The sequence below is a fragment of the Gadus chalcogrammus genome, chromosome 21 (assembly GCF_026213295.1).
Source record: "Gadus chalcogrammus isolate NIFS_2021 chromosome 21, NIFS_Gcha_1.0, whole genome shotgun sequence".
Classification (NCBI taxonomy): Eukaryota; Metazoa; Chordata; class Actinopteri; order Gadiformes; family Gadidae; genus Gadus; species Gadus chalcogrammus.
The window spans coordinates 4303470-4318433 of NC_079432.1; the positions used below are offsets into that span (position 1 = coordinate 4303470).

Sequence of the window (14964 nt, forward strand, 5' to 3'; positions counted from 1 at the left end):
TTACATGAGTAATTTTTTGCGCATTATTATTTCCATGGACCAAATAAAATCTTTCATCAGTGTGTAGAAATAACGTCAGGTTTATGCATGGTTATATATACCATATATCGTTGTCTGTTGAGAATAAGGTAAATAACTTTGAGTCGCGTCCACCAATCAGATCGCAGGCTTTGTTAAAATGACCCGGAAACTCTAGCCGTGCACATCCGTTTCCAACCCTCTGACGGAAAGGCATTGCGTTGACATTTCACAGTGGAACAACAAGCAAAACAACATGCCCGGTGCCGATAAAAATACGGACCTTTCGGAGAGGATAGAGGCTTTTTTAGCCGACCTGAAGCGTGGAGGCACCGGGGCTGGACCGCTGCGTGGCTCGGCTGAAACTGCCAGAGAAACGACTGCCTTGCTCCGCAGAATAACAGCCCAGGCACGATGGAGCAGTGCAGGTTGGTTAAAGTACCGCCTTGGATACATACTCACTGTCAACACACTAAAGTTTTAGTTTTATATTTAGGGTATTGTATCTATGGTTGTCAAATATATTTTTAGAATGTAGTACACATAACCGTCCATAAACTTGATGTCTGTCGTCGTTTTGACAGCTGTTGATCAAACTATTGGTATTACTACTACTAGTTTTACTTGTTAACTTTACCTCAACTTGCCTTGACATAGAAAGAAGATGGGAAGGAATACAATTAATAAATGTGCTGTGATTCTCTATTCATCTAGTCGTAATCAAATACCAATGCCAGAACAAGCAATCGCAGTGAGGACTTTATGTTTCCACCTCTCTCAGGCGATCTGATGGAGATCATCCGGAAAGAGGGGAGGAGGATGACGGCAGCCCAGCCGTCCGAGACCACGGTCGGTAACATGGTCCGCAGGGTGCTGAAGATCATCAGGGAGGAGTATGCTCGGTGAGGGGAGATAACGACTCTAGATATTACCCATCTGCTGGCTTCGACATCAACAACATTCTCTTTGTGTTCATTGACTAGCCCAATGCGATTAGGTCTTATAGTTGTTTAGTTGTTTTAGACCAATATATTTTTACAAAGTGCTTTAAAATACATAGAAATAAAAAATGGGAAATCCTGTATCTAAAGTGGCAAAATTGTTATAAAAATTGAAAAGGCATGGTTTCAATTCAAGTATGAAGTTTCGAATGAGTGTTTAATGAAACTTGGAGATAAAGTCAGGAACACTTTGGTGGAAAAATATAATGAAGGGGGGGGGAGCCTAGTTTTGGTTTTGGGCTGTCACATATTTGTCTCCCTGCCTCCCAGGTCAAGGGGAAGCAGCGAGGAGACGGATCAGCAGGAGTCTCTCCATAAGCTGCTGACCTCAGGAGGTCTCAGCGAGGAGAACTTCAGACAGCACTTTCCTACTCTCAAAGCCAACGTGATCGAGGCCATCAACGAGTTACTCACTGAGCTTGGTTAGTGGCCTGTTGTTGCCGCTCCTCATTTAGGGCATTTAGCAGACAAAAGCGACTTACAATAAGTTAATTTGTCATAAGAAAGAGAAAATATGTATCGCTGTCGGACTGTCGGTACAGTAAGGATGTTCATAGAACCAAGTGCAAAGCACTAACAATCGCTAGGTTAACCCATTCCCTGTGTACAACAGAGCTAGCTAGGATAAGATGCTACATAACTAAGTACTATAACTAAATATAATGACATACAATGAGTGTGTACATTAAATCCCAGGAAGTACACCATACAAGGAGGGGTGGGACCGGGTAGCTATGCAGAGTGTATATGAACTCTTAACAGGCGAGTCTTGAGTCTTTTCTGTTCTGTTGGGAAGTGGCTCTGAATTATTTCAACCATGTTAGTTTTAGGGGACTGAAGGGAGTGACTTAACTTGCATGCTCTCTTGAGATTATGCTCTCAGCGAACTACTCTGGACATTGAAATTACGGGCAGATGTTGATTGGGCTAAAGCAATTTTTTTGTTTATAATTCGGGGTCTCAGTTATATCCTGACCGAAGAATGCAGCCCAAAATTATATATTTTTTACCACGTCGGTATATGTGTCTGTGCATATATGTCTATCTATCTGTTTATCCATCTATCTGTCTCTATATCTATTGTATTTTTTTTTCGTGGACTTTTATTTGAGACTACCTTTTTCCCGACCGTATTTCAGAGGGCACGACGTACAACATCGCCATGCAGGCCCTGGAGCACATCCACTCCAACGAGGTCATCATGACCATCGGCCGCTCGCGCACCGTGGAGGACTTCCTCAAGGACGCAGCACGCAAGCGCAAGTTCCACGTTATCGTGGCCGAGTGCGCCCCCTTCTGCCAGGTAGAGGACCAACACCACCAGGCAGCCGTCGTTCACTCCTCTGGGCCTTCGTCAGCCATAGATATAGACTGACTAGATATCGCATTCGGTTTCACATGCGTCAACAATGCCGCCATCTTGCTGCGGGGTAACCACCAACGTGAATGAATGAACATCCAATGGGGTAGAGGTCCTTTCCTGGTAAAAATCACTCTGAATCTTATTTTTAAGCAATCTTCAAGCGGGTTGGTTTCTGACCTACTTCAGACTTGGTGTTCCTTGGTAATGATGGTGAAAAAATATTTTTTTAATTTATTTTTACTATCATTACCATGAACACACGTTTGACCCGACCGGCTTGAAGATTGATTAAAAAGAAGGTGATTTAGAGTTATTTTGACTGGGGAAAGACTTCTGCCCCATCGGATTAATTCATTCAGGTGGCTGGTTACCCGGCGGCAAGATGGCGGAGGCATTCACGCATACGTTCCGCTGAACAGCACAGCTCTGGCGATATCTAGTCAGTATTAATATCTATGTCGGTCACCTAGCAGCCATCTTGGCTCTAAACACTAGCTTGCCGTTCACTTCCACACCCAGCTAGTTTAGAACCAGGATGGAACCAAAATGTCCGCCAGGTGAATAAGGCTTGTGTGCCCCGGCAGTTTCTGGGCTTTTCGATTCAGACATGGAAACTTTTCCATGGCTACGAATGCTGCACTCCTGAGATTGCTGGTGGGATTCTAGTCCTTCTACAAACTTATCGTGTCTTTGTTCTCCACAGGGACACAAAATGGCGACCAGCCTCTCGCAGGCAGAGATCGAGACGACAGTTATTCCAGACGCTGCTATATTCGCCGTGATGTCTCGTGTCAATAAGGTACATCTTCCACAATCACGATAAACAAAAATTTCCCACCATTGTTGTTTCCTTCATATTGTTTGTAATTAAATTAAAGCAGTGATTTCGGTGTAGACAAAAAAAAAAAAAAAGATCCAAATGTCCACCTAGCCAGCAGTCAAAACCAGTTTTGACCTGTTGTGTGTATGCCACACACAACCATTTACAACAACATCTGTTATTTAGTAGACGTAATAAAATGTCCCTTTTCACATCCTAATGTGATGGTCAAACAACTTTAAGAAATTATAAATGGACTGCATTTATACAGCGCTTTTCTCACCAGCGTCCACTCATGAGCTTTACACTATCGCCCAATATTCCCCCACTCATGCACGCACTCACACACCGACGGTGATGTCAACCACGCAAGGCGACAGCCAGCTTCTCGGGAGCAGTTAGGGTGAGGCGTCTTGCTCAGGGACACCTCGACCCTCGGCTAGGAGGAGCAGGGGATCCACCGCGAGCGACGCCAAGCTTTGAGCTAAGAGCGTTGGCGCCATCATGCGCTCCTGCTAACGCTACGCCGTCCGTCCGCCCGTCAGGTCATCATCGGCACGCAGACGGTGCTCGCCAACGGAGGACTGCGGGCCGTCAACGGCACGCACACGTTGGCCCTCGCCGCCAAACACCACTCCACGCCTCTGATCGTGTGCGCCCCCATGTTCAAACTCTCGCCTCAGGTACCTTGCATCTACATTTACATTCAGGGCATTTAGCAGACGCTGTTATCCAAAGCGACTGACGCCCACTCATACACACATTGACACACTGACGGCGCAGTCAACCATGGAAGGCGACAAACAACCAGCTCGTCGGGAACAGTGAGGGTTAGGTCTCTTGCTCAGGGACACCTCGACACCCCCCCCCCCCCATGTAAATTCCTGTTATGATGCCCTCCGCCTCCCCATAGTCTACTGTCCATGACCGTGCAGCCCACCTGATGTCCTAGACTCCACACGTCCCCATGTTTTGATTCTGACTCTGAACTTTGTTGTCTCCCTAGTTCCCAAACGGGGATGACACGTTTCACAAGTTCGTATCACCCCATGAGGTCCTACCATTCACCGAAGGTAAGTGTGTGTGTGTGTGTGTGTGTGTGTGTGTGTGTGTGTGTGTGTGTGTGTGTGTGTGTGTGTGTGTGTGTGTGTGTGTGTGTGTGTGTGTGTGTGTGTGTGTGTGTGTGTGTGTGTGTGTGGTATATACATGTATGCACATTTTGAAACGTGAGTCTTCATTCAAGGCAGAGGATACATTCCCCAATTGTAGTAATGCCAGAGCTTTTAAAACAAGGAAAATACTTGCTTGACAATATACGCAGAGAGACTTCCCTTTCTCACCATCGCACAGCTATGAACAAAGGTCTGTGACACACGCGGCCTTTGGTGGGTGAGACGCATCCTTCGTGTTGGTTAACGCTTTGCTGTCCCCTCCTCTAGGGGAGATCCTGTCCAAGGTCAACGTGTACTGCCCGGTGTTCGACTACGTTCCGCCGGAGCTCATCACGCTCTTCATCTCCAACATCGGGGGCAACGCGCCGTCGTACATCTACCGGCTGATGAGCGAGCTGTATCACCCCGAGGACCATGAGCTGTAGCTGTAGCCAGGTCCAGAGGACAGACTAACCGAAATAAAAACCTGCTGACCAAACCCTCTACCTTTCTTTTCTTTTTTTATAATTTTAAGAAAATTACATTTCTTTAATATTATTTTATATCAAGTTCGGAACTGTCAGTGAGTAGGGAAAGCTTTTTTTGCTTTGATTGTTTTCAGTCAAACTAATACATTTTTGGGGGAATATTTCTGCTGAAGTATACGCTAGGCTACCTTAGTTTTCTACATTATATTGAGTGTGACTGCTGATACATTCCCATACTAATTAAATACTGTTAAGAGATCAATTAATTTATTTTTATTTTTCTTATTGTGGATTATAATTGTGTTTGAAGTATCAGTAGTACTAGTAGCAGTCCGAGAAACGTGTTCCATTTCCTATTTTAGTGTCTACCATTAAATAAGTGTGGGCCCGCTGGTTAAAAAATATATATCCACACATTAATACCACAAACGACCGATAGGAGGCAATCTTGTACACGTTACCAAATAGGATACGGATTGTAAAATGAAAACAAGATACTATCCGCCACCGATTATTGTGATCATGTATGAGCCAAAGAGACCACCGGTCTCACGTAGCCTACACATTTTCGAAAAGAGAATTTTGAAACGTGCTAAAAAGACTGAGTCCCGCTATATTATTCAGGCTGAACTACAGCGTCTATTCACGGGCGCGAACCCACTACTGAGCGGCACGGGGGCTTTGACCTGCTCCGTTTCCGACCTGGGCCGATTCACCCCTCCTTAGACGACCTGGTAGTCCCGGGCTCCCCCAGGAGCACCATATCGATACCGAACTTAGCGCGGACACCCGATCGACATAGCCCACTGCAGCTCAGAACTCCTGAGCTCAACCGATCCGCCAGCCTCAGCCTCCCAGTAGCATGGATTACAGGCGCACGCCACTGCGCCCGGCGAGAGAAGACAGGGCCAATCGGATATATGTCTTTGAGAAAACATGACGTCATTCAGTACAGTTACTGAGTGATGTGATCGCCATCTAGGGGAGATAGGATGAAGTTATTGGGCTTATGTTGTTACGTCTGATCCTTAACACATCGGTCGGACAGGAAACATCCCCTCAATGGTCAATGTCACCGGATGAATTAGATATTCGTAATTATTCCCTGTAACAATAAAACGTTTAAAGTTCCTGTAATTTCACCGTGATATATTTTTGTAAATGTTTCTGATTGTAAGTTATTGTAGCCCTTATATCATGACTAATACTAGGGTGAAAACGACATTGTAACCCCTTATTTATTTTTCAGTGACGACCGATTAAAACCAATAGTGTAACCCCTTACGTTTTAATAATGATCACCAATAAAAAAAACGACAGTGTTTCCCCTTATGTTTTATTTTCATGAACACCAATAAAAAATGAAATTGTTACCCCGTATGTTTTTTTAATGATCACCAATAAAAAACGACAGTGTTACCCCTATGTTTTCTAATGACGGCCAATAAAAAACGACATTGTTACCCTTACCCCTTATGTATTTTTAATGAAATATACGTGACGACCAATAAAAAATAACTGTGTTACCCCTTATGTTTTTTTTCATGACGACCAATAAAAAACGACAGTGTTACCCCTTTTGTTTTTTTTCATGACGACCAATAAAAAACGACAGTGTTCTCCAGTGGGTTAGGCAGAGTGCACTCCACTGCACCACTGAGGCGATTCCAATACAATATAATCAATCATCAATAAAGAGAATATACATGACATTAAAATGTATATGTGTGTTTTAATTATGTCCCTTATGTTTTTTTTCATGACGACCAATAAAAAACGACAGTGTTACCCCTTATATTTTATTTGACAAAAACAACAGTGTTACCCCTTATGTTTTTTTTCATGACGACCAATAAAAAACGACAGTGTTACCCATTATGTTTTTTTTCATGACGACCAATAAAAAACGACAGTGTTACCCCTTATGTTTTTTTTCATGACGACCAATAAAAAACAACAGTGTTACCCCTTATGTTTTTTTTCGTGACGACCAATAAAAAACGACAGTGTTACCCCTTATGTTTTTTTTCATGACGACCAATAAATAACGACAGTGTTACCCCTTATGTTTTTTTTTATGACGACCAATAAAAAACGACAGTGTTACCCCTTATGTTTCTTTTCATGACGACCAATAAAAAACGACAGTGTTACCCCTTATGTTTTTTTTCATGACGACCAATAAAAAACAACAGTGTTACCCCTTATGGTTTTTTTCATGACGACCAATAAAAAATAACAGTCTTACCCCTTATGTTTTTTTTCATGACGACCAATAAAAAACGACAGTGTTACCCCTTATGTTTTTTTTCATGACGACCAATAAAAAACGACAGTGTTACCCCTTATGTTTTTTTTCATGACAACCAATAAATAACGACAGTGTTACCCGTTTTTTTTTTTTGTCATGACGACCAATAAAAAACGACAGTGTTACCCCTTATGTTTTTTTTCATGACGACCAATAAAAAACGACAGTGTTACCCCTGATGTTTTTTTTCATGACGACCAATAAAAAACATCAGTGTTACCCCTTATGGTTCTTTTCGTGACGACCAATAAAAAATAACAGTGTTACCCCTTATGTTTTTTTTCACGACGACCAATAAAAAACGACAGTGTTACCCCTTATGTTTTTTTTCATGACGACCAATAAAAAACAACAGTGTTACCCCTTATGGTTTTTTTCATGACGACCAATAAAAAACGACAGTGTTACCCCCTTATGTTTTTTTTCATGACGACCAATAAAAAACGACAGTGTTACCCCTTATGTTTTTTTCATGACGACCAATAAAAAACGACAGTGTTACCCCTTATGTTTTTTTTCATGACGACCAATAAAAAACAACAGTGTTACCCCTTATGGTTTTTTTCATGACGACCAATAAAAAATAACAGTCTTACCCCTTATGTTTTTTTTCATGACGACCAATAAAAAACGACAGTGTTACCCCTTATGTTTTTTTTCATGACGACCAATAAAAAACGACAGTGTTACCCCTTATGTTTTTTTTCATGACAACCAATAAATAACGACAGTGTTACCCGTTTTTTTTTTTGTCATGACGACCAATAAAAAACGACAGTGTTACCCCTTATGTTTTTTTTCATGACGACCAATAAAAAACGACAGTGTTACCCCTAATGTTTTTTTTCATGACGACCAATAAAAAACATCAGTGTTACCCCTTATGGTTCTTTTCGTGACGACCAATAAAAAATAACAGTGTTACCCCTTATGTTTTTTTTCACGACGACCAATAAAAAACGACAGTGTTACCCCTTATGTTTTTTTTCATGACGACCAATAAAAAACAACAGTGTTACCCCTTATGGTTTTTTTCATGACGACCAATAAAAAACGACAGTGTTACCCCCTTATGTTTTTTTTCATGACGACCAATAAAAAACGACAGTGTTACCCCTTATGTTTTTTTCATGACGACCAATAAAAAACGACAGTGTTACCCCTTATGTTTTTTTTCATGACGACCAATAAAAAACGACAGTGTTACCCCTTATGTTTTTTTTCATGACGACCAATAAAAACGACAGCGTTACCCCTTATGTTTTTTTTCATGACGACCAATAAAAAACGACAGTGTTACCCCTTATGTTTTTTTTCATGACGACCAATAAAAAACAACAGTGTTACCCCTTATGGTTCTTTTCATGACGACCAATAAAAAATAACAGTGTTACCCCTTATGTTTTTTTTCATGACGAACAATAAAAAACGACAGTGTTACCCCTAATGTTTTTTTCATGACGACCAATAAAAAACATCAGTGTTACCCCTTATGGTTCTTTTCGTGACGACCAATAAAAAATAACAGTGTTACCCCTTATGTTTTTTTTCATGACGACCAATAAAAAACGACAGTGTTACCCCTTATGTTTTTTTTCATGACGACCAATAAAAAACAACAGTGTTACCCCTTATGGTTTTTTTCATGACGACCAATAAAAAACGACAGTGTTACCCCTTATGTTTTTTTTCATGACGACCAATAAAAAACGACAGTGTTACCCCTTATGTTTTTTTTCATGACGACCAATAAAAAACGACAGTGTTACCCCTTATGTTTTTTTTCATGACGACCAATAAATAACGACAGTGTTACCCCTTATGTTTTTTTTCATGACGACCAATAAAAAACGACAGCGTTACCCCTTATGTTTTTTTTCATGACGACCAATAAAAAACGACAGTGTTACCCCTTATGTTTTTTTTCATGACGACCAATAAAAAACAACAGTGTTACCCCTTATGGTTCTTTTCGTGACGACCAATAAAAAATAAAAGTGTTACCCCTTATGTTTTTTTTCATGACGACCAATATAAAACAGTGTTACCCCTTATGTTTTTTTTCATGACGACCAATAAAAAACGACAGTGTTACCCCTTATGTTTTTTTCATGACGACCAATAAAAAACGACAGTGTTACCCCTTATGTTTTTTTTCATGACGACCAATAAATAACAACAGTGTTACCCCTTATGTTTTTTTTCATGACGACCAATAAAAAACGACAGTGTTACCCCTTATGTTTTTTTTCATGACGACCAATAAAAAACAACAGTGTTACCCCTTATGTTTTTTTTCATGACGACCAATAAAAAACAACAGTGTTACCCCTTATGTTTTTTTTCATGACGACCAATAAAAAACAACAGTGTTACCCCTTATGGTTCTTTTCGTGACGACCAATAAAAAATAACAGTGTTACCCCTTATGTTTTTTTTCATGACGACCAATATAAAACAGTGTTACCCCTTATGTTTTTTTTCATGAGGACCAATAAAAAACAACAGTGTTACCCCATGTGTATCTTTTCATGACGACCAATAAAAAACAACAGTGTAACCCATTATGTTTTTTTTCATGACGACCAATAAAAAACGACAGTGTTACCCCCTATGTTTTTTTTCATGACGACCAATAAAAAACGACAGTGTTACCCCTTATGTTTTTTTTCATGACGACCAATAAAAAACGACAGTGTTACCCCTTATGTTTTTTTTCATGACGACCAATAAATAACGACAGTGTTACCCCTTATGTTTTTTTTCATGACGACCAATAAAAAACGACAGTGTTACCCCTTATGTTTTTTTTCATGACGACCAATATAAAACAGTGTTACCCCTTATGTTTTTTTTCATGACGACCAATAAAAAACAACAGTGTAACCCATTATGTTTTTTTTCAAGACGACCAATAAAAAACGACAGTGTTACCCCCTATGTTTTTTTTCATGACGACCAATAAAAAACGACAGTGTTACCCCTTATGTTTTTTTTCATGACGACCAATAAAAAACGACAGTGTTACCCCTTATGTTTTTTTTCATGACGACCAATAAAAAACAACAGTGTTACCCCTTATGGTTCTTTTCGTGACGACCAATAAAAAATAACAGTGTTACCCCTTATGTTTTTTTTCATGACGACCAATATAAAACAGTGTTACCCCTTATGTTTTTTTTCATGACGACCAATAAAAAACAACAGTGTTACCCCATGTGTATCTTTTCATGACGACCAATAAAAAACAACCGTGTAACCCATTATGTTTTTTTTCATGACGACCAATAAAAAACGACAGTGTTACCCCCTATGTTTTTTTTCATGACGACCAATAAAAAACAACAGTGTTACCCCTTATGTTTTTTTTCATGACAACCAATAAATAACGACAGTGTTACCCGTTTTTTTTTTTTTCATGACGACCAATAAAAAACGACAGTGTTACCCCTTATGTTTTTTTTCATGACGACCAATAAAAAACGACAGTGTTAACCCTAATGTTTTTTTTCATGACCAATAAAAAACGACAGTGTTACCCCTTATGTTTTTTTTCATGACGACCAATAAAAAACGACAGTGTTACCCCTTTTGTTTTTTTTCATGACGACCAATAAAAAACGACAGTGTTACCCCTTATGTTTTTTTCATGACGACCAATAAATAACGACAGTGTTACCCCTTATGTTTTTTTTTCATGACGACCAATAGAAAACGACAGTGTTACCCCTTATGTTTTTTTTCATGACGACCAATAAAAAATGACAGTGTTACCCCTTATGTTTTTTTTCATGACGACCAATAAAAAACAACAGTGTTACCCCTTATGGTTCTTTTCGTGACGACCAATAAAAAATAAAAGTGTTACCCCTTATGTTTTTTTTCATGACGACCAATATAAAACAGTGTTACCCCTTATGTTTTTTTTCATGACGACCAATAAAAAACGACAGTGTTACCCCTTATGTTTTTTTTTCATGACGACCAATAAAAAACGACAGTGTTACCCCTTATGTTTTTTTTCATGACGACCAATAAATTACGACAGCGTTACCCCTTATGTTTTTTTTCATGACGACCAATAAAAAACGACAGTGTTACCCCTTATGTTTTTTTTCATGACGACCAATAAAAAACAACAGTGTTACCCCTTATGTTTTTTTTCATGACGACCGATAAAAAACGACAGTGTTACCCCTTATGTTTCTTTTCATGACAACCAATAAATAACGACAGTGTTACCCGTTTTTTTTTTTTTCATGACGACCAATAAAAAACGACAGTGTTACCCCTTATGTTTTTTTTCATGACGACCAATAAAAAACGACAGTGTTAACCCTAATGTTTTTTTTCATGACCAATAAAAAACAACAGTGTTACCCCTTATGGTTTTTTTCGTGACGACCAATAAAAAATAACAGTGTTACCCCTTATGTTTTTTTTCATGACGACCAATAAAAAACGACAGTGTTACCCCTTTTGTTTTTTTTCATGACGACCAATAAAAAACGACAGTGTTACCCCTTATGTTTTTTTCATGACGACCAATAAATAACGACAGTGTTACCCCTTATGTTTTTTTTCATGACGACCAATAGAAAACGACAGTGTTACCCCTTATGTTTTTTTTCATGACGACCAATAAAAAATGACAGTGTTACCCCTTATGTTTTTTTTCATGACGACCAATAAAAAACAACAGTGTTACCCCTTATGGTTCTTTTCGTGACGACCAATAAAAAATAAAAGTGTTACCCCTTATGTTTTTTTTCATGACGACCAATATAAAACAGTGTTACCCCTTATGTTTTTTTTCATGACGACCAATAAAAAACGACAGTGTTACCCCTTATGTTTTTTTTCATGACGACCAATAAAAAACGACAGTGTTACCCCTTATGTTTTTTTTCATGACGACCAATAAATAACGACAGCGTTACCCCTTATGTTTTTTTTCATGACGACCAATAAAAAACGACAGTGTTACCCCTTATGTTTTTTTTCATGACGACCAATAAAAAACAACAGTGTTACCCCTTATGTTTTTTTTCATGACGACCAATAAAAAACAACAGTGTTACCCCTTATGGTTCTTTTCGTGACGACCAATAAAAAATAACAGTGTTATCCCTTATGTTTTTTTTCATGACGACCAATATAAAACAGTGTTGCCCCTTATGTTTTTTTTCATGACGACCAATAAAAAACAACAGTGTTACCCCATGTGTATCTTTTCATGACGACCAATAAAAAACAACAGTGTAACCCATTATGTTTTTTTTCATGACGACCAATAAAAAACGACAGTGTTACCCCCCATGTTTTTTTTCATGACGACCAATAAAAAACAACAGTGTTACCCCTTATGTTTTTTTTTCATGACGACCAATAAAAAACGACAGTGTTACCCCTCATGTTTTTTTTCATGACGACCAATAAAAAACGACAGTGTTACCCCCTATGTTTTTTTTCATGACGACCAATAAAAAACAACAGTGTTACCCCTTATGTTTTTTTTCGTGACGACCAATAAAAAATAACAGTGTTACCCCTTATGTTTTTTTTTCATGACGACCAATATAAAACAACAGTGTTACCCCTTATGTTTTTTTTCATGACGACCAATAAAAAACAACAGTGTTACCCCATGTGTATCTTTTCATGACGACCAATAAAAAACGACAGTGTTACCCCTTATGTTTTTTTTCATGACGACCAATAAAAAACAACAGTGTTACCCCATGTGTATCTTTTCATGACGACCAATAAAAAACAACAGTGTAACCCATTATGTTTTTTTTCATGACGACCAATAAAAAACGACAGTGTTACCCCCTATGTTTTTTTTCATGACGACCAATAAAAAACAACAGTGTTACCCCTTATGTTTTTTTTCATGACGACCAATAAAAAACGGCAGTGTTTCCCCTTATGTTTTAATTTCATGAACACCAATAAAAAATGACATTGTCACCCCTTATGCTTTTTTTAATGATCACCAATAAAAAACGACAGTGTTACCCCTTATGTTTTTTCATGACGGCGGATAAAAAACGACATTGTTGCCCATTATGTATTTTTCCATGACGACCGATTAAAAACCACAGTGTCACCTCTTATGATTTTTTTCAAAACGACCGATAAAAACGACAGTATTACCCCTAATGTTTTTTAATGACATCCGATAAAAAACAGCAGTGTTACATCTTTTTTGAAAAAAATGTGGAAAAAATGTTGTTAAAACGCTGTTAAAAAATAGAAATACACACATTAATACCACAAACGACCGATAGGAGGCAGTCTTCACACATGTCACGAAATAGGATACGGATTGTGATATGAAAACAAGATACTATCCGCCACGGATTATTGTGATAATGTATGAACCAAAGAGACAACCATTCTCACGTAGCCTACACATTTTCGAAAAGAAGAATTTGAAACGTGCAAAAAAGACTGAGTCCCGCTGTATTATTCAGGCTGAACTACAGCGTCTATTCACGGGCGCGAACCCACTACTGAGCAGCACGGGGGCTTTGACCTGCTCCGTTACCGACCTGGGCCGATTCACCCCTCCTTAGACGACCTGGTAGTCCTGGGCTCCCCCAGGAGCACCATACCGATACCGAACTTAGCGCGGACACCCGATCGACATAGCCCACTGCAGCTCAGAACTCCTGAGCTCAAACGATCCGCCAGTCTCAGCCTCCCAGTAGCATGGATTACAGGCGCACGCCACTGCACCCGGCGAGGGAGAACAGCGCCAGTAGGATATATGGCTCGTTCGCGTGTGACGTCATGCAGGTGTGGTAGCCTACCTTGAGAGGTTTGGATCAATGCCTCTAGGTTTTCAGATCTCGAGTTAGGGTTAGGGGTTCCGATGGGATGGGTTTTAGGGTTTCGTTTTTCGTTGCAAGGATTGGAATTAGGGTTTGGGTTTCCCCCTATTAACCCTTAAACAAACCCACGAACCGAAAAAAAACGCGTTGTGCTTGGTGTGATAGCGCCATCTAAAGGAGTATAGATTATATAACACCAGTGGCAGTAGACCTAATTCAGAAGACTCTCTCTCAATTCTGTCAACGGGCCGTTTAATAAGAATGCTTTAATTGAATTGGACGAATTGTTTATCCTTTAAATTGGCTTAGTACTTTTACTGCTACAACCAATTGTCTTTTATCATCTTGTTTCCAGTCGGAGTCAATGGAGACCAGTTAGGCCTACCTTTCAAATAAAAATGCAAAAGTAATTTCCTAATAACTGCCGGATATGAAGCAACATGTGTGAATTCGTTGTTTAATATGACTATTTTTGGAACAGGCTTAAAGAAGGCCTTGCAAACGGAAAGAGTGAATAAAACAGAACGTAGACTACTGCAATGTTTAAGGCCGCAATGAGGTAAAATGTTGGAAAGTAAATGGAAAAGCCAATGGCATTCGACAATGCACAATAGTAGGCCTATTTTCTCATAGTTAATGATCGTTTTTGTTTCAAGTGTCAGTTAGCCTATACTAGTAGCCCTATAAACATGTTTCATTCCTTATTTTAGTCTCGACCATATAGCTACTATAATAAGTGTGGACCCGCTGTTTAAAAAATAAAAAATAAAAACCTTAACATCAACGACCTTATGGGAGACACTCTTGTGCAATATTACCAAATGGGATACGGATTTTAAAATGAAAACAATACACTATCCACCTCGCATTATTGTGATCATGTATGAACCAAGGAGACCACCATTCTCACGTAGCCAACATATTTTCGAAAAGAAGGATTTGAAATGTGCTTTAAAAGACTGAGTCCCGCTGT

The 14964-nt window shown here is 39.3% G+C and overlaps 1 protein-coding gene across 1 annotated transcript; it reads left to right on the forward strand.

Annotated features, from left to right (window-relative positions):
- The first annotated feature begins 188 nt into the window (after positions 1-188).
- Positions 189-5030, forward strand: eif2b2 (eukaryotic translation initiation factor 2B, subunit 2 beta). Its single transcript, XM_056581042.1, has 8 exons — positions 189-446; positions 800-920; positions 1290-1441; positions 2159-2322; positions 3086-3181; positions 3748-3885; positions 4209-4275; positions 4642-5030. Exons 1-8 carry the CDS (start codon positions 275-277, stop codon positions 4797-4799), a joined length of 1068 nt encoding a protein of 355 aa, XP_056437017.1. The 5' UTR covers positions 189-274; the 3' UTR covers positions 4800-5030.
- The last annotated feature ends 9934 nt before the right edge of the window (positions 5031-14964 follow it).

Coding starts and splice junctions, on each gene's coding strand:
- eif2b2 (XM_056581042.1), top strand. CDS start 275: ATGCCCGGTGCCGATAAAAATACGGACCTTTCGGAGAGGATAGAGGCT. Junction 921..1,289: donor ATCAGGGAGGAGTATGCTCG/GTGAGGGGAGAT, acceptor CCTGCCTCCCAG/GTCAAGGGGAAGCAGCGAGG. Junction 2,323..3,085: donor AGTGCGCCCCCTTCTGCCAG/GTAGAGGACCAA, acceptor TGTTCTCCACAG/GGACACAAAATGGCGACCAG.